This window comes from Sus scrofa, chromosome 6, assembly GCF_000003025.6.
Source record: "Sus scrofa isolate TJ Tabasco breed Duroc chromosome 6, Sscrofa11.1, whole genome shotgun sequence".
Taxonomy (NCBI): Eukaryota; Metazoa; Chordata; class Mammalia; order Artiodactyla; family Suidae; genus Sus; species Sus scrofa.
This window is the reverse complement of record NC_010448.4, coordinates 53,779,077-53,799,976: the sequence shown is the minus strand read 5'-3', so window position 1 is coordinate 53,799,976 and position 20,900 is coordinate 53,779,077. Positions and strand designations below refer to the sequence as shown.

At 55.3% G+C, this 20,900-nt stretch overlaps 3 protein-coding genes across 7 annotated transcripts in view; 2 read left to right on the top strand and 1 right to left on the bottom strand.

The window, feature by feature from the left end:
* The window catches only part of KDELR1 (KDEL endoplasmic reticulum protein retention receptor 1), an 8,220-nt gene extending 3,644 nt beyond the window's left edge, over window positions 1–4,576 (top strand). Inside the window, exons 4-5 of the mRNA XM_003127269.5 lie at window positions 2,265–2,517; window positions 3,807–4,576. Of these exons, the coding sequence (XP_003127317.2) occupies window positions 2,265–2,517; window positions 3,807–3,841 (288 nt within the window). The 3' untranslated portion in view covers window positions 3,842–4,576. The remainder of the gene's footprint in view (window positions 1–2,264; window positions 2,518–3,806) is intronic.
* On the bottom strand, window positions 5,900–15,813 carry SYNGR4 (synaptogyrin 4). 3 transcript variants are annotated; one of them, XM_021094669.1, is made up of 5 exons: window positions 15,740–15,813; window positions 14,231–14,431; window positions 8,034–8,271; window positions 6,781–6,920; window positions 5,900–6,544 (listed from the first exon to the last, which is right to left on the bottom strand). In XM_021094669.1, the coding sequence occupies exons 1-5, from the start codon at window positions 15,785–15,787 to the stop codon at window positions 6,311–6,313; spliced, it is 861 nt and encodes a 286-aa protein (XP_020950328.1). In that variant the 5' UTR covers window positions 15,788–15,813; the 3' UTR covers window positions 5,900–6,310. The 3 variants fall into 3 exon arrangements, with proteins under 3 accessions (XP_020950328.1, XP_020950329.1, XP_020950330.1); XM_021094670.1 differs by lacking the exon at window positions 15,740–15,813 and adding an exon at window positions 15,272–15,626; XM_021094671.1 differs by lacking the exon at window positions 15,740–15,813 and adding an exon at window positions 15,272–15,626 and having other exon boundaries at window positions 14,231–14,428.
* TMEM143 (transmembrane protein 143) overlaps window positions 15,634–20,900 on the top strand; it is a 21,285-nt gene continuing 16,018 nt past the window's right edge. Inside the window, exons 1-3 of one of the 3 annotated variants that reach the window (XM_003355993.4) lie at window positions 15,650–15,824; window positions 16,158–16,398; window positions 18,497–18,601. In XM_003355993.4, coding sequence (XP_003356041.2) covers window positions 15,658–15,824; window positions 16,158–16,398; window positions 18,497–18,601 — 513 coding nt within the window. In that variant the 5' untranslated portion in view covers window positions 15,650–15,657. Of the gene's footprint in view, window positions 15,825–16,157; window positions 16,399–18,489; window positions 18,602–20,900 lie in introns of all 3 variants that reach the window. The other 2 variants (XM_013998564.2, XM_013998565.2) reach the window with 2 other exon arrangements.

The following is a 20,900-nucleotide window of genomic DNA, read 5'->3' as shown; positions in this document are numbered from 1 at the left end:
AGGCCAGGGATTGAACCTGCATCCTCCTGGATACTAGTCGGGTTCGTTACTGCTGAGCCACAGTGGGAGCTCTTAACAGGTGCTCTTAAGGGGTGCATGCTAAAAATTACTTTTTTTTTTTTAACTTTTGTTTTGTTTTGTTTTTGCTATTTCTTTGGGCCACTTCTGCGGCATATGGAGGTTCCCAGGCTAGGGGTCGAATCGAAGCTGTAGCCACTGGCCTACACCAGAGCCACAGCAACGCGGGATCGGAGCCACGTCTGCGACCTACACCACAGCTCACGGCAACACCGGATCGTTAACCCACCGAGCAAGGGCAGGGATAGAACCCGCAACCTCATGGTTCCTAGTTGGATTCGTTAACCACTGCGCCACAACGGGAACTCCTAAAAATTACTTTTTAATCATAGAAGGAAATGATTCTTTAAAAAACTCAGACCTCGCAAATAGATTAAGTGAAATGTAGCAGCCCTTCTATCTCCTCTTTTGCCTGATTCTGGTCCCCAAGGCCAACAATGGGAAATGGTCAGTTTAAGGCTATGTTTCCCGAGAGCCTCAACTAACCTGATTTACTAAGAACCTCGCTTGCAGATTCTGGGCGGTTATGGGAACAAGCCCTGAAGTGCAGCTGCAGATTCTGGGGTAGGAATCTGTTTCTACCCACATCTTAGCTGTGTGGCCTTGGCCGAGTTACCTATCCCCAGAGGCCTCGGTCTGCTCATCTGTAGAAGGGGGATGACACTAAAGCTTGCTTCGCAGGGTTAGGGCATAAGCCAGCTGATAGGCTTTGCATCAAGCACTGCCTTGGGTGTAAGAAACGCTCCATAATGTGAGTTTATATGAAGCCATCCTGATGGTTCTCCCTGCCCAACCCCCAAACAACTGAGCAGGAAGCACAGCTGCCGGCCAGCCTTGTCTGAGGGGAGGTTTCAGTGGGTCAAGAGACGGCAAGTCACCAGGTGGGACTTTCGGGGAGCTGAAAACTGAAAAGGGGCTGACAGATGTCTGCCATCTCTTCTTCTTCTCCCTGCTGTGGCACCCTGTCCTGCTCACGAATGACGATTATCACTGGTCCCCAAAGGGTAGCCTGTGACAAGCACTTGGGGACCTGGCTCCAGTTCGCTCATGCATGCATTCAGCACGGTGCCAGGTGTTGGGACCACGGGGTGCCCAAGATGTAGAGTGCTGGGCCTTGTGGTGCTCACCTTCTGGTTACAACTGTCAGGAAGAGGATGAGACAGGCGATGGGATGGTCCTGGGGGGAGGACGGTCAGGGAGGATCTCTCTCAGGAGGAGCCGAGGTTGGAAGGAGGTGGAAGAGGCAGAATGTGACCAGCTGAGGGAAGAACTGAAGGAACAGTGAGTGCAAAGGCCCTGGGGCAGGAAGGAGCATGGCATGTCAGAGGAGCAGCTAGAAGGCCTGGGCAGCTATGGCCGGGAGAGTGAGGCGGGGGATCGGGAGATGAAACCGGATCAAGGAGGGCCTTGCAGGCCAAGGTTAGGAATTTGGATTTTATTTTGGATGTGAGACGTAATCACTGGAGGCTTTTAAGTCACAGAGTTACACAGTCCGATTTATGTCTCTAAAGACTGCACATTGAATGTTGCCCTCTCAGGGCAGGAAAATCATCGTTATATTGTGTTATGTCATGTTATTTTTTTGGCCGTTCCCTCAGCATATGGATGTTCCCGGGCCAGGGATCAAACCCATGCCCACAGCAGTGACCTGAGCCACAGCAGTGATGATGCTGGATCCTTACCCACTGAGCCACCAGGGAACTCCCCATTTTAGAGATGAGAAAGCAGAGGCTCTGAGAATCTGGGTCTCTTGCCCAAGGTCTCCTAGAAGGAAAGTCTCAGAGCCAAGATCCCGACCTGGTCCACCCTTAGGAGAGGCGTCATTGCAAATGTTCACAAATGCCGGCTCCAAACTTGAACTCTTGCTTCAAATCCCAGCTCTGCCGCTTACTAGCCACCTGGTCCTGGGGAAGTCTTTCACCCTCTCTGGGCCTCAGTTTCCTCATCTGTAGAAGGGGATGCTAATAATAGTACCTTCTCAGGGGGGTCACTGGGAGGATTAAAGGAGAGAATGTATGTTGCGTGGGAAGCGCAGTGTCTGGGCCCGAGGGGCACCTCTTACCCGTTATCTTTGCTGCAACACCCCTGCACCTGTGACCACAACGCCGGCCATCCTCCCCCTTCTCTCCCATCCTGGCCCCTCCCGCCTTGTCCCGCCCTCTGCTCCCACGCCGGCCTCCCCGCAGATCCTCTGGACCTTCTCCATCTACCTGGAGTCGGTGGCCATCCTGCCACAGCTGTTCATGGTGAGCAAGACGGGCGAGGCAGAGACCATCACCAGCCACTACTTGTTTGCGCTGGGCGTCTACCGCACGCTCTATCTCTTCAACTGGATCTGGCGCTACCACTTCGAGGGCTTCTTCGACCTCATCGCCATCGTGGCGGGCCTGGTCCAGACGGTCCTCTACTGCGACTTCTTCTACCTCTACATCACCAAAGGTAGTCAGCCTTGGGGGGGCGGCTGGAAGGGGTCTGCTCCTTCTGCAGCTCCTGCTCTCCCTGGGGCCCCGGCTCCATCTCCCCAGCCCCTTATTCCTCGAGGGAAGATGGGACAAGGAGCAGGGCAGGGGTGGCCTCTGACACTTCCTCTCCTGGAATTTGGCCTAAGCCCTCCTCTTGCCCTGAGATTTCAGATCCATAGTGTTTCAGTCTCACACCCACAAGAGACCCAGAATTCCCGTCTCCCCAGCCCAGCACTGCTCAGGGAAGGGAGGGCCTCCTCTCTGCTGATTGGTCTTAGTCCTCAACCTCAGGGACTCAGGCCCCCTAAGATCCATTCATTCATTCACTCATTCACTCATTCATTTATTCAACCAACGCATGTATCGAGCACTGTCCATGTCCTTGGCCAGGACCAGGCTCTGGGAATGCAACCGCAGGGTGGGAGATGGATGGGGCCCTCCACTTCCCTCTGGCTTCTCGTCGGGGGGAAACAGTGAGTGAACAAGCACAGAGAGCTGATTGCCAGCAACAAGAAGGCCAATGGCAGAGAGAAACCAGGGCTGTGTTGGTGAACAGTTGTGGGGGCTGCAGGCCTTACTGGTTGGGGGAGGCCTCTTGGAGGACATGATGACTGAGGCCGCATCTGCTTTCCTTGGGCCGTACCTGCGGCATATGGAGGTTCCCAGGCTAGGGGGTCAAATCAGAGCTACAGCTGCCGGCCTACACCACAGCTCACAGCAATACCAGATCCTTAATCTGCTGAGCGAGGCCAGGGATCGAACCTGCATCCTCATGGATGCTAGTCAGATTCATTTCTGCTGAGTCACGACGGGAACTCCGAAGCAAAGACCTTTGAAATCTGGAGTCAGTCCGTATGAAGGGAAGAGGGTGCAGGAGGGCAGAGGCCTGGAAGCAGCCCTGCCCCCTGGGGATTAAGGCTGGGAGGATGGAGGGGGCCATCCTGCCCAGCCAGTCCCTCCAGACCCTCTGATCCCAGTGCCCTCCAAGATCCAGGGCTTCCAGCCCCCAGAGTCCTTCTGGGCTGACAGAGGAGCAGCCAGGGTGGGGAGACCTGGGGCCCACTCTGGGGCTCCCCAGCGCGACACCGTCCCGGCCCCGCCCCTCAGTCATTCGGGCTGCTCCCCCTCCCGCGCTCCAGGGTCCTGGGGCTGCTCCTCCAGCATCTCTATCCAGCTGTGGGTGGGGCTGGGAGGCCACCCCCTCTGCAGGGCGGGGGGAGGGCCCTATGGTCATGCCTGCCACGCACCCCCTTTCTCTCCTCACAGTCCTAAAGGGGAAGAAGCTGAGTTTGCCCGCGTAGCCCTGGTCCTCGCCATCCCTCTCCAGGGCAGCCAGCGGCGAGAGGCTGCGGAAGGCGGCGAAAGATGAAGAGCCTTCCTATCCAGGAGTGACTTTTTTAAGAACCAACCTCGCCCACCTCCTTGGCCCCCCTCCTGCCGGGTTTCGGGGGGCGGTGGAGGACCCAAGTCTTGGGGAGCTCAGGACCTGGGCTGTTTGTAGTTTTTTGCCTTTTAGAGAAGAAAAAAAAATCTTTCCACTCTTTAGTTTTTGATTCTGATGACTTCTTTCTCTTCTACTCTCTGGCCCCGATTTTTATAAACCATTTTCGAGTGTCCTGTGGGGCGGGGTGGGGTCTTTATCCTCCCCTCAAGCCCCTGGTTTCCTTCCAGATCTGAACTGCCCCCTCAGCCCCCCCAGTTGCCAAACACTAAATCTGCTGATTTTTAAACACAGCCACCTTCCTGGCCTCCCACCGTGGCCACCAAGACAGCCCCCCATTCTCCGTGCCACCCCCCAACTTCTGCATTGGGGAGGGGGAGGAGGGGAGGCAAGACCTTCCCCGATATTCTTTATAATTTTTTTTCCAGAGTTTGGGGGGTTTCGGTCTTGCTCTTGTGTTTTTTGGCAATTTTTGGGGGGGCGGGCTGGCCCAAGGGTCATGGTGACTCCCACAGCCACGTTTTTGTACAGAATTGATGGTTGATTCTTTGTTCTCTTGAAATAAACTGAGGAAAAGGATGCCTCGCTTTTGCTACTTGCCCTCTCTCTGGTGTTTGTGGGGTACCTCCCCCGCGCCCGACTCCTATCTGCTTCTGCCTTGTCTGGTCCTCTGCCCTGCAGGCCACCCCAGCCTGGGAGGTGCCCGAAGTTGAGAAACTGAGCTTCCTGACTCTCTCCAAGCTGCACCCTGACGCCTCATGACTCCAGCCAGGAAGAGGTTTTGGAGACCAAAAAAAAAAAAAATCTTGAAGATTCTTCTTATCTTGGCACAGAACTTCCCTGACAATTCTTCCTAATCTCGGGGTTGCAGAGGACCCTCTGGAGCCTGTGATTAGGCGTCACCAAGGGACGTCCCTGTCCCCTATCATTTTGGATTTTGTTGAACCCCTTATGTTTTCTAAAAAGGGGGGTTATTGGTTGCTAGCCTTTAAAAACCAGATTTTCACATTAAAAATTGGAATTTCTAGCTTCTCTTGAAACAGAAACAAAGAATCCTTCCGTCTGACCATGCTGGGCCCTCATTGCTGGGCATCGGCAGGTGGCTGGTGTGAATGGCAGGCTGCAGGCTGCCCCGCCCGCACTTGGCTGCACGGTTGTTAGCATCGAGGATGGTGCTCAAGCTGTCCTTTTTTGTTCTTGTTTTGTGAAGTTCAAAGGAAAGTCAGACAGCATCCATGGTTCCCTCCAGACTGGCTTTGCACCTGGCCCTTTTTCTTCACTTCCATTTCCCGGACTGGCCCTTGTAAGCTTTTGGAGGCTTTTTTTTTTTTTTTTTTTTTTTTTTGGTCTCTTCAGGGCCACACCTGCAGCATATGAAAGCTCCCAAGCTAGGGGTCTAATCAGAGCTGTAGCCCCCGGCCTACACCACAGCCACAGCAATCCCAGATCCGAACTGCGTCTGCCACCTGCCCCACTGCTCACAACAACGCCAGATCCTTAACCCACTGAGCGAGGCCAGGAATCAAATCCGCAGCCTCATGGATCCTAGTTGGGTTGGTTACCGTTGAGCCACAATGGGAACTCCTTGAATTGTATTTCTATTGGACAGCGCTGCTCTAGACACCCCAGGCCGCGGGGCTGAGTGCTCAGTGCTGGGTGCTGAGTGACCACTGCCCCTTCCCAGACACGCCCTCCCCACTCCCTTCAGGGCTGCCTCATCCACTGGAGTTCCTCACGCTCAGTCCCCACAGGCAGGAGCGTTTTGGCCTGGGCATGAGCTCTGATTAGTTGCGGGGCTTCTGGAATAAAATCCTTTCCTTTTCCCCTAGGACAGTCTTTCAAATATTTAAGACAAGGATCTCCCCTGCTCTCGGCCACGGACTTGCCGTCCCCTGTTCCTCATGCAGCATGATTGTGAGCTGGGGTGAGTTCAAGGGCGTGGCCCCTGGCTCAGTGACAGGGCAGTGCCAGGGTTGGCCCTGATTCTCCTTAGCGCCCTCCCCACGGGCAGAAGCATCTTCTCTCTGAACTTGAGCTTCTTCAGCCGCGCAGCGGGGTGCCTCGAGCCCCCTCCCATGGCCAGGACGAGGAACAGAGGGCCCTCTGGTCACCCCGCTACTCTGCTGCTCTCCAGGGGGCACCGGACAGGGAGTCAGGGAGGTGGCAGGGAAATGTGACCCTGAGCAGAGACTCCTGAGGAGACCCTGTAGGAGGGCCCCCAGCCCTGGCCACTCAAGGCCCAGCAAGGAAGAGACAGGAGAAGGACAGAGGGCTGTTCTCAGAAACCCCTCTGGAGGGAGGATTCTCTTTACTGACCAGGAGGAGGTGGCTAGCTGTCGGGCATCATGGCCAGGCGGGGGGCCTTGGGCGTGCTCACGTACGGGCTCAGGGCGGCGCTGCCGTAGCTCAGGCCGTGGGGGCCGGCGGGGGCCGCGTTGCCGGGGCTGGCAGCGGCCGGTGGGGAGAGGGAGGTCAGCACCACGCCGCCCTCGTCCAGGGAGCGCTTGTAGGGGACTGGAGCATCACTTCGGAGGTCCTGGAGGGCCAGGTAGGCCTGGAATATCTGCAGGTGGAGGAGGGCCAGCTGCAGGCTGTCCGGGGGTGGGGGGGAGGAGAGGGGCCGGGGCTGGGGAGGGACTGGTCACCAGCGTGTTGCCCAAAGCAGGGAGCAAGGATCGCCTTCTCCCCCCTTTGCCCAGAGTCACAGAAGGGATTCTCAGGGGCCCAGGGGAGCTGGAAGGTTCTAGTCCTCTTACCCCTCGCCCGGCAGAGGGTGCCCGGGGAGGGGCTCATCCTCACCCAGAGGGGGACAGAGAAGAAAGAGAAGGTGATGGCGGCCTTGGCGCTGCTGCTCCCCAGGAGGAAGTGTCTGGACGGCGAATGCTGCCACTGGTTGGCCAGGAAACAGAATCCCACGAACCAGATGCCTGCCCAGAGGACTGGGGTGTCCCCGGGGGTGGGATGGGGAGAAGAGGGGAGGGAGAGAAAAACTCAGCAAGGGCGGCTGGGGTCTCCCTCTGGCCTCTCCCTCCCAGCCTCCCACAAAACACTCCCCGGGGTGGAGCTGCACTGTCCCCAAGGGGTTGGGGGGGAGGGGGGCACTGGCAGCTTTTTACGTCTCAATCAATTCAATGTTTCAATCAATTAAAACAGAATTTTAAAAATAACCCCACCCCTAGATTGCACTGGCCCCACTTCAAGTGCTCAGCGGCCACATGTGGCAGGTGGCTCCCGAATCGGGGAGCCCAGGTCCCGAGCATTCCCACCCTCAGGGAAAGTTCTCTTGGTCTCCTGGGTGGCGCTGGACCTGTGACCTTCAGGGGCCCTCCCAGGCCTGAGACGCTGGGTCTGGGCAGGTGCAGAAGAGGAGCAGAAGAAGCCTGGGGCCTGAGGAAAAGGCACGTGCATTTATTGAACGCTTACTGTGTGCCAGGCTCTTTCTATGGTGCTGGACATTGGTTAGGAGGCTGGGCTTTGCTGGGAAGCCTGCATCCGGCGCTGGGCAGCCGTGTGCCGCGTTACACAGCTTCCTTAAGCCTCAGTTTCCTCCTCTGTGATATGGGAGTCTGACTAGGACTTACCTCTGCGGGTGGTTCTGAGAAAGAAATGAGACCCATCATGTGGAGCCCTTGACTCCCGGCCTGACCCGAGGGACATGCCCCATAAATGTCACCATTGCTGCAGCCGTCCTCTCATTTCATCCTCAGGAAAACCCTGGAGGCAGGGGTCTCATGCATCCTGGCTTCTACGGCAGCTCAGAGAGGGGAGGCGACCCACCCGAGCCCACACAGCGAGGGGTGCCAAGGTGAGACTGCAATCCAGGTCAGTCTGGCTCCATGCTCTGCACCCTACCTCCTGCCACTGCTGGCTTTTCTAAAGGGGAGGTGAACAGGAGGAAGAAGCTGGCTTTTTGGAGGAAAAAGCTGGGCAGAAAGCCAGCGTCAGAAATTAGCCTGGGGGCCCCGGAGAGCGGGGGTGGGGGGTGCAGACTGGGAGCTGGATTCGGGGGCAGCCCTGGGTGGGTAACGCCGGGGGTGGGGTGGGGGGCTCACTAGCCAGGATGAAGTCCAAGAGCTGGAAGGCCGTCTTGAAGCGGCTGCTGGCCAGGAGGCTCTCGTGGGCATCCAGGGCCAGGAAGGCCAGGCAGCTGAGGAAGGCCAGGAGGCCGGCTCCCACCGCGAAGCTGCAGGCCGAGCGGTTGCTGTTGAGAACGCAGTGCAGCTGCGAAGAGTTGGTCTTGTTTTGGTAGCCGTCAGTCAGCAGGGACGAGAAGACGATGAGGGAGAAGACCTGTGGGTGCGAGGGGGGGGCGGTGGTCCCAGGGGCCGGACCTGACCCACTCACCTGCTGGGGTCCCCACCCATGGGGCTGTTCTGGCCCCTCCCTCCCTGTTCCGTCCTCAGAGCCTCCAAGCCCCTCAGCCCCGCTTCTCCAGCCTAGCTCAGGCCCATCTGCCCCAACCCCACCCCCGGGCCCTGGTCCCAGCCTCCTCCCTGGCCTCCCTGCCTCCAAGGCTCAGCCCCTCAGCCTGAGTCCCCCCACACATGGCCCCCCTGAGGGGTCTTTCCACACTCTGCCCGCCCCCCAATGGCTCCCAGCCTCCCACCCCGTGGCTCCCCAGCACCCCCAGGACAGAGTCCCAGCCCCTCAGCTCACCCCAGTCACCCCTGCCTCGCTCACAAGCCCCTTCTGCCACCACAAACAGGTGCCCTCCACCAAACACAAGTACCAGGAGGAAAGGCTTATTAGCACAGCGCCCGGCACACACCAAGGCAGCGCAGTCCTGCTGATTCTCTCTGCTTCCAAGCCTTTCCCTCAGCCTGCAACTTCTGCCTCTGCTCCCTACTCAGCTCATTCCTCTCCATTGTGAAAAAGGAATTGGGGCATTCCCATAATGGCTGAGCGGAAACAAATCTGACTAGTATCCAAGAAGAGGCAGGTTTGATCCCTGGCCTTGATTAGTGTGTTAAGGATCTGGCGTTGCTGTGAGCTGTGCTGTAGGTCGAAGACACAGCTCAGATCTTTCATTGCTGTGGCTGTGGCATAGGCTAGTGACTATAGCCCCGATTCGACCCTAGCCTGGGAACCTCCATATGCCAGGAGTATGGCCTTAAAAAAAAAAAAAAAAAAAATGAGGATTGGAGTTCCCGTTGTTGCTCAGGGGGTTAAGAACCCGAATGGTATCCATGAAGATGTGAGCTCGATCCCTGGTCTCACTCAGTGGGTTACTGATCCGGCCTTGCCATGAACTGTAGTGTAGTTCACAGACCTGGCCACAGACTCGGATCCCCAGTTGCTGTGGCTGTGGCGTAGGCTATCAGCTGCAGCTCTGATTTGACCCCTAGCCTGGAAACTTCCATATGCTGCAGGTGCGGTGGCCCTTAAAAAAAAAAAAGAATGAGGAGTTTTGCAGGCAGGCAGGCAGGAGGGAGGGCATTCCAGGCAGGGCGAACCATGTGTGCAAAACCCAGATGCTGCGGAGTGAAGCTACTTCAGGGGCTACAGAGACATCTGAGGGATTGGGTGTGAGGTGAGGCTGGAAACAGGGGTGGGGGGAGCCAGAGGCTTGAACACCAGGCTGAGGAACCTGGATTTGGGGTGCCATGGGAAGAATTAAATTTCTAACTTGGGCTTAATTTTACGCATGGAAAACTTCTGAGCAGAGGGATGGCCAGGGTCAGACCGGGAGTTGGAGAAAATCTCCAGGTTCCTGGTGAAAGGGAGCCGCACCGAGAGGGGACTTGGAGGGTGGGGGAGGCAGAAGGGCTGAGGCCGGAGCTCTGGGGAATCTGGTGACATTTAGAATGTAAAATTGGACTTGGTGATTGATCGGATGTCATGGTGTTGGGAAAAGGAGGGAGGGAGGAGACAGGGAGAGAATTCACAAGAATTTGAGCTCCTCCTGGACCAGGTCCACGTGGGACCCTTCTCTGCACATAGCCCAGCACCCAGCACCCAAAGGCAGATGTGCTGAAGAGTGAATGAATTTGGCCCTTGGTTTTTTTGGTTTTTTTTTTGTCTTTTTCTAGGGCCACACCTGCAGCATATGGAGGTTCCCAGGCTAGGGGGTCTAATCAAAGCTGTAGCCGCCAGTCTATGCCAGAGTCACAGCAATGCTGGATCCCAGCAACGTCTGCAACCTACACCCCAGCTCACAGCAATGCCAGATCCTTAACCCACTGAGCGAGGCCAGGGATCAAACCTGCAACCTTATGGTTTCTAGTTCGATTCATTAACCACTGAGCCACTACAGGAACTCCCCCTTGTTTTTTTTTTAATCTTGCCCTGCCCTTCAGGCTGGGGACAGGGGAGGCAAAGGATTGACCCCTAAACTCCGTATGCAGCCTCTGTCCTTCCATCCTCTTCTCTCCTTTGCCTTAATTGCCTTCGCTGAATAAAAAGAACAAATAGGAGTTCCCATTGTGGCGCAGCAAAAACGAATCTGATTAGTATCCAAGAAGACGCAGGTTCCATCCCTGGCCTTGCTCAGTGGGTTAAGGATCTGGCGTTGCTGTGAGCCATGGTGTAGGTCGAAGATGTGGCTTGGATCCTGCGTTGCTGTGGCTGTGGTGTAAGCCCGCAGCTGTAGCTCCAATTCAGCCCCTAGCCTGGGAACCTCCATGTGCCTCGGGTGAGGCCCTAAAAAAAGCAAAAATAAAAATAACAGCAATCCTCCACCTCATCATCACTAGTCTCTCTTTCTGTCCAGGACTCCGGGATTAACGCAGAGAGCGTTCACCTCCATGCCCATTTTGGGGCTGAAGAGCTGAGTCCACAGAAGGGGAATGTCTTGCCCTGCTGGTCTGAGGCAGAGCCAGGTCAAGGACAGGAAGGCCCATTGATCATTTTTGAGCCCGGATTCATTTTACCTGCGCTGCCAGCCCCGCCTGGCCGAGGTTACTAACTCATTGCCATTTCACAGGTGATAAATCAAAGCCATTGTGGTGCAGTGGAAAGAGCCAGACGCGCGTCCAACAGGGGCAGCTGTGTGGCCTTGGGTGTATGGCTGGCCTCTCGCAGCCTCAGTTTCCCAGCCTGTCTCTGGCCTACGAAGAGGTGGGGGCCTGGCCCTGCTGGTAATTTCTCACGATGGCCAGAGAGGGCAAGTGTCCTTTCAGGGTTGCGGGGGAGGGGATTGGAACCCAGCCCTCCTGACTTCCAGGCCTCTCGGGCTGCTGGGCCACTGACCCTGAAAACCTTGGGCTGCAGCGCAAGCCCAGGGCGCTGGAGACGCAAGGTGTGTGTGTGGGGGGGTTGCTCGGCTGGGCCGAGGGGACGCTAGCCCTCTGAAGCCGGCGTCCAACCTCCCTCTGCACACTTCCTGGCCTGTCCCCAGGGAGGGAGCAAAGATTCATCAGTTAAGGCACCAGCTGGCAGGTGGCCGTGAGAAGAACAGGAGCACCAGCTGCCCAGAGACTTCCCAACGAGGAGGAGCCGAGGACCGGGGCCAGGAGGGAGGCTGGAGGCGGCAGGCAAAGTCTGAGACTGAAACCTCCGGGTCCTTCCCCCACTGCTTCCCGCACGGTCCACACCAGCTGGGCCTCCTGCTCCAGGGCCAACCACCCTCCCTTCCGAAGCGGTGGAGGCCCGCGCATCGGCAGCTGTGTAATGTCCTCGGGAAGGTCATTCAGCCTCTTGAGTCTCAGATTCCCCTTGGGTCCAACAGGTGTAATAACGCCCAGGTCGCAGGGTCGTGGTGAGGGGCAGAAGAGCTACCACCCACGAGGGATTCGAACCCGGATCGGAATTCGTAATTCCCCGCTTCCCTTGGGTGAAAACGACCATGGACACCAGTCCCCACCATCCTATGGCCCCCAAGCCCATCTCTCTCGTCCATGGCAAGTTCACCCCAACCATCACTGCTATTTCAGGAACGAGGACTGCTGGTCAGGCCCAAGCTAGTCTGGGGAGGGACCTTCATGTTCACCAGTCTTTCCTGCAGAGCAGGCGCAGCTACACACAGGAGGTTCAGAGAAGTCAACTCACTTGCCCAAGATCACACAGACCGAGGATGACCAGGGAAGTTATCAAGGAAAGCAGGGCACCTCTGAGAATTAAAGGCAGTGCTGCGGATATTTACGCCAGGGCCGACCCCAGCAAACAGGGGAGGACGTCGCTGCACAGGGGCGGCCTGGGACCTGACCAGCACTCTTAGCCAGGCCTGACTGAGCCTTCTGGATTAGGACCCTGGGTTCTTTTTTTTTTTTTTTTTTTTTTTCCCTTCTCTTTACAGCTGCACATGCGGCACATAGAAATTCCCAGGGAGTTCCCGTCGTGGCGCAGTGGTTAACGAATCCGACTAGGAACCATGAGGTTGCAGGTTCGGTCCCTGCCCTTGCTCAGTGGGTTAACCATCCGGCGTTGCTGTGAGCTGTGGTGTAGGTTGCAGACGTGGCTCGGATCCCACGTTGCTGTGGTGCTGGTGTAGGCCGGTGGCTACAGCTCCGATTCAACCCCTAGCCTGGGAACCTCCATATGCCGCGGGAGCGGCCCAAGAAATAGCAAAAAAAAGACAAAAAAAAAAAAAAAAGAAATTCCCAGGCTAGGTGGTGTCTCATTGGAGCTGCAATGCCGACCCAACCACAGCCACAGCATGGGATCAGAGCCGAGTCTGCGACCTACACCACAGTTCATGGCAACGCCAGATCCTTGACCCACAGTGAGGCCAGGGATCGAACCTGTGTCTTCGTGGATACTAGTCGGGTTCTTAACCTGCTGAGCCACAGTGGGAACTCTAGGACCCTGGGTTCAATCTAGGGCATCCCACCCACTCCCCTGATGCCCCATCAAGTCTCCTTAGGCCTCAGTTCCAACTTTGTCAAAGGCTCACGATGGAGGCAGCCAGCACAGAGCCTAGAGTCACAGCTCTAACCCCTCACATGCTGAGGTCCAGAGAGGGGCAGTGATTGGCTCAAGTCAGCCAGCAAAGTCGGGGTTGAATGAGGGTTTGACCCCAAGTGTCTTGACTCTTTGGGGATGTGGTAATGATGAAGCTAAATGCAGGTTAAGCCCTTTTTTGGCACCATGCCTGGCACACTGTGACCTTCCACCCCGTGGCATTTAGGTCTCCATGATGTATTCTTATTCTCTTCCTACCTCTATGTTTCTCTTTCCCCCAGAGGCCCTGGCCCTGGCTCTCCCTCCTGGTCCCTTGTCTGAGAGGCAGAAAATGAATGGGCTCTGGTGTCTCACAGACCTCAGTTTGAATCCCTGCCTCTTACTGTGTGACCTTAGCCAACCTGCCCCATGGAACTGTCCACCATGATGGAAATGTCCTAGGGCCTCACTGTCCATTATGAGAACCACCAGCCACATGTGGCTGGTGGGCACCTGAAATGTGGCCACTGTGCCTGAGGAATGATTATTTCCTTTTTTCCTTGCTTTTCAGGGCCGCACCTGTGACATATGGAAGTTCCCAGGCCAGGGGTCGAATCAGAGCTGTAGTGGCCAGCCTACACCAGAGCCACAGCAACGCCAGATGCGAGCTGTGTCTGCGACCTACACCACAGGTCACGGCAACACCAGATCCTCAACCCACTGAGCGAGGCCAGGGATCGAACCCACGTCCTCATGGATATGAATTGGTTTCACAATTCACTGAACTACAAAGGGAACTCCCAATTTTTTTTTTTTTTGGTCTTTTTGCCTTTTCTAGGGCCGCTCCCGCAGCATGTGGAGGTTCCCAGGCTAGAGGTCTAATCGGAGCTGTAGCCGCTGGCCTACACCACAGCCACAGCAACTCGGGATCCGAGCCACGTCTGCAATGTACACCACAGCTCATGGCAACACCAGATCCTTCACCCACTGAGCAAGGCCAGGGATCAAACCCGCAACCTCATGGTTCCTAGTCGGATTCATTAACCACTGCGCCACGATGGGAACTCCAGGGAACTCCCAATTTTAATTAGTTTAGATTAGAATAGCCGCATGTGGTTTGTGGCTACCCCATAGGACAGCATGGCCTTATAAAATTTAACTGTCTCTGATACTCAGTTTTCTTATCTCAAAAATGGGACTCATAGCATGCACTTTGAAGGGTGTTGCTTCCCAGGAAAATTGATAAGTGCTCAGGATAACATAGGGCGTATAGGTAGATGCTCAGGAGAAGGTGACTGCAGTTATGAGCTCTCTTTTGCTTCCTTTCCCCATCTGACCCTTCTTACCCGCCCTCCCACTCTCTCCACACTGGGTCTGAGCAGGGACAATTCCTGTTCCCTGTTACCCGTGGGGAGCCACAGGAGGGCCTCACCCCTGCAAAGAGCCGTGTGATCGTCTTTGGCCTCTTGAGAAACTGCACAGCTTCGCTGTCGGCCAGGTCCTGGAGGCTTTCCGGGATGTGCATGGTGCCTGCTCTGCTGCCTGGGCCCTGGGGGCCCAGAGCAGGGATGCTGGGTGCTGCCTGCTGGGCTCCGCCGTCTGGAGGTTCCAGGCCCACCCTGGGGCTTGGCTGCTGATGGACAAGAGGGATTAAGGGGTGGTTAGAGTCCAAGGTGCAGGGTAAAGGGGCTGCCAAGGGTCTCAGGAGAGGAGGGCATGGGATGGAGGGTTCTGGAGGAGTTCCAGTATGGGGTTAGGTGGGGTGAAGGAGCTGTTGGGGGTTCTAGGGGTGAGGGCGCGGGATGAGAGGGTGGCTGATGGTCCCATGCATTGCGGTGCAGGGTGAGGGAGCTTCTGAGAATTCCAGAGGCAGGGGTCCAGGGTGAGAGGGCTGCTGGGGGTGTGGTCCCAGGAGTCAGGAGTGCAGGCTGGGGAGGCTATGGGGTGAGGGGGCTGTTAGGGCCCCAGAGGTGCAGGGTGGTGCACGGGGCAGGGAGAAGGGGCGGGGAGAGGGTGGGATGTTGATGTCATGTCCTTGACACGGGAGCCAGAGTACCCATTTTAAGACCTGTGTTAATGGGATTTATTAGGGGTGTTGGGAGATCAGAACCCCTGGGAGGTCTGAATCAGGGGGATCCCTTTCAGGCTTTGAGATGACAGCCCCCCGAGTGGAGATCCCAGGCATCTCAGGGTAGATTTCAGGCTGTCCTGGTAATTTGGGGTGATATCCTTAGAATCAGGGCTACCCCTTAGAATTCGTTCCATCTTCATAAAAGTGCATTTCCTCAAATCGGGGGTCCGGACCGCAGATGTGCGGGGAACGTGAGCTCCAAATAGCTTCCTCGCAGAATGAGGAGGCCGAGCCCCCGGCACTAAGCTACCTTCAGAGAATCGGGGTCTTCCCTTTAAGGACTCTGGACGCTGGGGCTCAAGGGTGGTGAGTTTTGGAGGTGATGCTGCCTGACAGAGTCACCTCTACTCTGGAGGCCCGGTCTGCGTCACCTGGAGGCCTGCTCTTCCTTCCGCTCACCCTGCCCTCCTGGTCCCTAGCGCCACCTCAGACTTCTTTGGGCTCCTCTTTTTCCCGCCTTTTCGCTCCTCCACTGCTGATTGGCTGCGCCGAAGCCCCGCCCCTCTCTTTTCCCGCCTTCTCTGAAGCGGACAGGGGCAGGGGCGTGGCCTCAGAGGACGTTGGGCGGCCCGCCGTTGGCAGGCTGCGCGCGGGAGCTCGGCCCATCCCCGGCAGTCCCGGGAGCTTCGCGCTCGCCCCGCCCCTTGGAAGTCTGCGGACAAAGAGATACTTCTTCGGCGCATGCGCCGAGTCCAAGGAGGGCGAGAGAGGGAGGTGACGGGTCGCGCATGCGCAACCGAGACGCGTCCTTAGAAGAAAAATGGTTCCCCCACCCGGCTCCAAGACCCAGGATTTGCGCATGCGTCTTACTGCGGACTGAAGCCGAACCTCGGAGGCCCAGAACGCTTTTCTGCACATGCGCAAGAGGCTCAATGACAGTCGAGCGTTGGCTAAGGTGAGGGAAATGGGGAAAGATTGTATGATCGGGGTGGGCGGCTCTGCACCCCTATATAGCCTTCCGAGCATATCCTATGCCCTTAAGATCCACCTGCCGCCTAGACCCCGCAGAGACCAGTTGTACCACAACAGGGCTACTGGGCCTGCAAAACACCCTAGGACTTAAGACCTCTGACCCCAGCCTGGGACTCAAGCCAACTGAACAGTGTGGGAGAGGACTGGCACTGCGCCCTGCCTGGGGTAGAAACGGCCCCTGGAGGTTGGGACACAGAGGTGGAGAGGACGCTTTTCCCCCGATGACCTTTGACCTCTGCCCATTTCCCTCCTTTAGGCTGCGGGGAAAGGGTCTGGCTATGCTGCATGTGACCCGGGGGGTCTGGGGATCCAGGGTCCGAATATGGCCCCTGTTGCCCGCGCTCCTCGGGCACCCCCGGGCCCTGTCATCGCTGGCGGTCAAGATGGGGGAGTACCGCAAGATGTGGAACCCCACAGAGCCCCGCGACTGGGCCCAGCAGTACCGCGAACGTTTCATCCCGTTCTCCAAAGATCAGCTGCTCCGCCTCCTGATACAGGTACAGCTCACCCGGGTCCAAGAGCCTGGGGACTACCACTCCCGGCAGGCCTCGCGGCGATACAGCCCTTCATGCTATAGAGGACTGCCCTGGCGCCCCCTGGGAATTGTAGTTCCCTTCCTCGTCATACTCCCAGGTGGGCGTGGAGTGCTTTGGAATGCAAGAGACAGACCTCTGAGATGCAGGTGCAGCAGCAATTCCAGACTCTAGCTTGTTCTGAGGGCTTGAACAAGCACTCCCCAGGGCATGGTTTTTCCCTCTTCAAAACAGGTCTAATAATCATCCTCATCATTATTACCACCTAATAATAGTTATTATATCCACTGTTTGAGCTCTTACTGTATGGCCCTGTGCTAAGCATTTTCCATGTATTATGGAAATACTGAACAACCCAATAAGAGAGGTATCACCATCTTCCCATTTTAAAATGAAGTAACTGAAGCAGGAGAAGGGAAGTGACTCACCGAAGGTCATGACTAGTGGCCAAGATTTGAACTGAAGTGGTCTGACTCCTAAGCAGAGTGGGGACTAGGGTGAGACAAGTAGGCACTTACTTGACCCTAAGAGCTTAAGCGCTTACCCCACCATCACCATTATACTTGTGATTACTCTGGATTGGCATTCATTCATTTAATATATATATATTTTTAAATTATATGGCTGCACCTGCAGTATGAGGTTCCCAATCTGAGAAGCAACGCTGGATCTTTTAACCAGCTTCACCAGGTGGAGATTGAACCCCCACCTCCGCAGTGAACTAAGCTACTGCAATTGGATTCTTTTTTTTTTTTTTTCAGGGGCACCTCCATGGCATACGGAGGTTCCCAGGCTAGGGGTCGAATCAGAGCTGTAGCCACAGGCCTAAGCCACAACCACAGCAATGCGGGATCTGAGCCACATCTGCAACCTACACCACAGCTCAGGGCAACACCAGATCCTTAACCCACTGATCAAGGCCAGGGATGGAACCCACATCCTCATGGATATTAGTTAGGTTCTTAACCTGCTGAGCCACAATGGAAACTCCTTTTTTTTTTAATTGTATTTTTTAAATGATTGATTGATTGATTGATTATAATAATTCTTGATTTAACACCTCTGTGTGGACTAAGTCCTGTGCTGGACTTTATCTACATATATGTATACACACACACACATGTATATACACGGACAAATGTAATCATATCAAATTCTTACCATTGCTCTTTTGAGAAAGAGAGTGTATCCTCTGTTGCCAATAAGGAAACAGGCTCAGAGAGGTGATGACATGCACCCAGCACACTGAGGTAGGAAGCATAAAAAGTGGATAAAAGAGTTCCCTGGTGGCACAGTGGGTTAAGGATCCCGTGTTGTCACTGCTGTGATTCGGGTTCGATCCCTGGCCTAGGGGACTTCTGCATGCTGCAGGTGAGGCTAAAAAAAATAAAAAGCTGTTTAAAAATGTGCGCTCTGGGAGTTCCCATCGTGGCGCAGTGGTTAACAAATCCGGCTAGGAACCATGAGGTTGCGGGTTCGGTCCCTGCCCTTGCTCAGTGGGTTAACGATCCAGCGTTGCCATGAGCTGTGGTGTAGGTTGCAGACGAGGCTTGGATCCCGCGTTGCTATGGCTCTGGTGTAGGCTGGCAGCTACAGCTCCGATTCAACCCCTAGCCTGGGAACCTCCATATGCCGCAGGAGCGGCCCAAGAAATACCAAAAAAAAAAAAAAAAATGTGCGCTCTGAGGTCAGATTGGAGTCTCGTGTTCTGTTTATACGGACAGCATGAGGGTTGTAATTCCATCAGGCTCCTGAATACCCTCTGGAGGATGACATCATGCTGGCAGACGGTGCCTGGCACACACATAAGCATTGTGTGAATGCTGGCCAGTAATATCAAAGTGGGAACTTGAACCTCTAGCTCTTGAAGCCATCTGTTTTTCACTGTGTGGCTGCCTCAGTTTCTTGGTCTGGGACATGGATCAACCCTCCCCCGCCCCCCAACCTCCCACAAAATTTTAGTGAGCCCAGAGCTCCGGTTGCCTGTCTGGGCTGCCTGGGAAAGAATTTCTCCCCATGACGAAGGAGGCCTAAAGAGAAGTTTTGCTTCTTGAGGTAACAGGAGTTCCATTCCAGTCCCACGGAGAAAGCGGCTTTGGAGGAGTTTGCGGCTCACGTGGACTTTTGCACCTTGTTCCACTACCACCACGTCCTGGCCCAGCTACAGGTGAGGAGGGGGCCCCTCCGGCCCCATCATCCTTATTTGCCTGTCCATCCATGAAGCAAAAATTCTCTGGAGTTCCCTGGTGACTCAGGGGGTTAAGGACCTGGCATTGTTGTTACTGTGGTTTGGGTTGCTGCTGTGGTGTGGGTTTGATCCCTGACCCGGGAACTTCCATCTGGGCAGGCAAGGCCAAAATAAATAAATAAATTGATAAGTTCTCTGAGCTCTTACTTGGAGCCTGGTCCCATTCTAAGCGCTGGGGATGCAGCAGTGAACAGAACAGATGAAGCCATGCTCTCATGAAGTTGACATTCCAGGTGGGGAAGTAATAAATCAATAAATATAAAATATGATACCCAGGGGAGTTCCCATTGTGGCAGAGCGGTAACGAACCCGACTAGGATCCATGAGGATGCGGGTTTGATCCCTGGCCTAGCTCTGTGGGTTAAAAATCTGGCGTTGCTGTGAGCTGTGGTGTAGGTCGCAGACACGGCTCAGATCTGGTGTTGCTGAGGCTGTGGTGTAGGCCGGCAGCTGAAGCTCCGATTAGACCCCTAGCCTGGGAACCTCCATATGCCACAGGTGTGGTCGTTAAAAAAATTAAAAATAAAATAAAATATGATACCCAGGAGTGATACGTTCTCTGGAGGACAAGCAGAGATTAAAGAGGGATAGAGAGGGCCGAGACGGGGGCCTGTTTGAGACGGGGTGGTCAGGAAAGGCTTCTCTGAGGAGGTGACAGGTGAGCTAAGACCTGAATGAAGGGAGGCAGCGGGCCCGATGCGTATCTGGGGAAGGACGTTCCGGGGGGCGAGAAAAGCATGTGCAAAGGCCCTGAGGTAAGACGGGGGCTGGAGTGTTGGGGAAACGGCAATGGGACCACTGGTGGGAGGGAGACAGGGCGGGAGATGAGAGCAGAGAGGGCACATTGTGGGCCACGGCTGAGGACTTGCTTTTCTGCTCTGGGAGCTGGGAGCCTCAGGAGGACTCGGAGCAGAGGAGGGTCATGCACTAATTCGGGTGTAAATCGGGTCCTTCTGGCTGCCATGTAGGAAGCAGACTGTCAGAGGCAGGGAGCTCTATTGAGGAGTCTATTATGTTTGTCCAGGTGAGAGATAATGGCAGCTCCGACCAGAGTAATAGCAGTGGAAGTGGGTCTGCCAGGAAGTGGAAGAGTTCAGCTTTAGACTTAGGGTTGGTTTTTTGTTTGTTTGTTTGTTTTTGGACTTTTTGGAGCCCCTTCGAGGCATACATAAGTTCCCAGGCTAGGGGTCCAATCGGAGCTGCAGCTACTGGCCTATGCCACAGCCACAGCAATGCCAGATCTGAGCTGTATCTGCAACCTACACCACAGCTCAGCTCTCCGAATATAAATTGAGCACCTACTGTCTTCCCCGAATGGTTCCAGGTCCTGAGACACAGAAGTGAACCTGAGATGTGTGTATCTGCCTCATGGTGTCACGTTCTAGTGAGGGAGACAGAGCCCCCCCATCAAGGTAAAGAAGGGAGGAGTTCCCATTGTGGCTCAGTGGGTTAAGAACCTGACACAGTGTCCGTGAGGATGCGGGTTTGATCCCTGGCCTCGCTCAGTGGGTTAAGGATCTGGCGTTGCCACAAGCTGTGGTGCAGTTTGCAGATATGACTCGGATCTGGCATTGCCACAAGCTGCGGTGCAGTTTGCAGATATGTCTCGGATCTGGCATTGCTGTGGCTGTGGTGTAGGCCGGCAGCTGTAGCTCTGATTCGACCCCTAGCCTGGGAACCTCCATATGCAGCGGGTACAGCCCTAAAAAGACCAAAAAAAAAAAAAAAAAAGGTAAAGAAGTGAAATATGTGAAGAGGAGCTAAGTGCCATGAATAGAGGTGCCAGATAAAATATAGGATGCCCAGCTTCATTTCCTACTGCTAACGTAACAAATGACATCAATCAGGTGGCTTAAAATAACAGAGACATAAACTCTCAGACGTCAGGAGGCTGCAAGTCCAAGGTCAAGGTGATGGCAGGTTGGCTTCTTCTTCCAGAGGCTCAGGGGAGGGGACCCATCCTAGGCTTCTCTCCCAGCTTATGGTGGGTGCCCACAATCCTTGGCTTCTGGCCCCATCATTCCAATCTCTGTCTCCATCTTCACATTCCCTTCTCTGTGTGTCCTTTTCCATCGCTTATAGGGACACTCGCATTGGACTCAGGGCCCACGTGATTCCAGTATGATCGCACCTTGATCCTGCCCTTAATTATACCCGCAAGGACCCTGTTTCCAAATGAGGTTGTATTCTGAGGTTCCAAGGAGCTGTGCATTTTTAA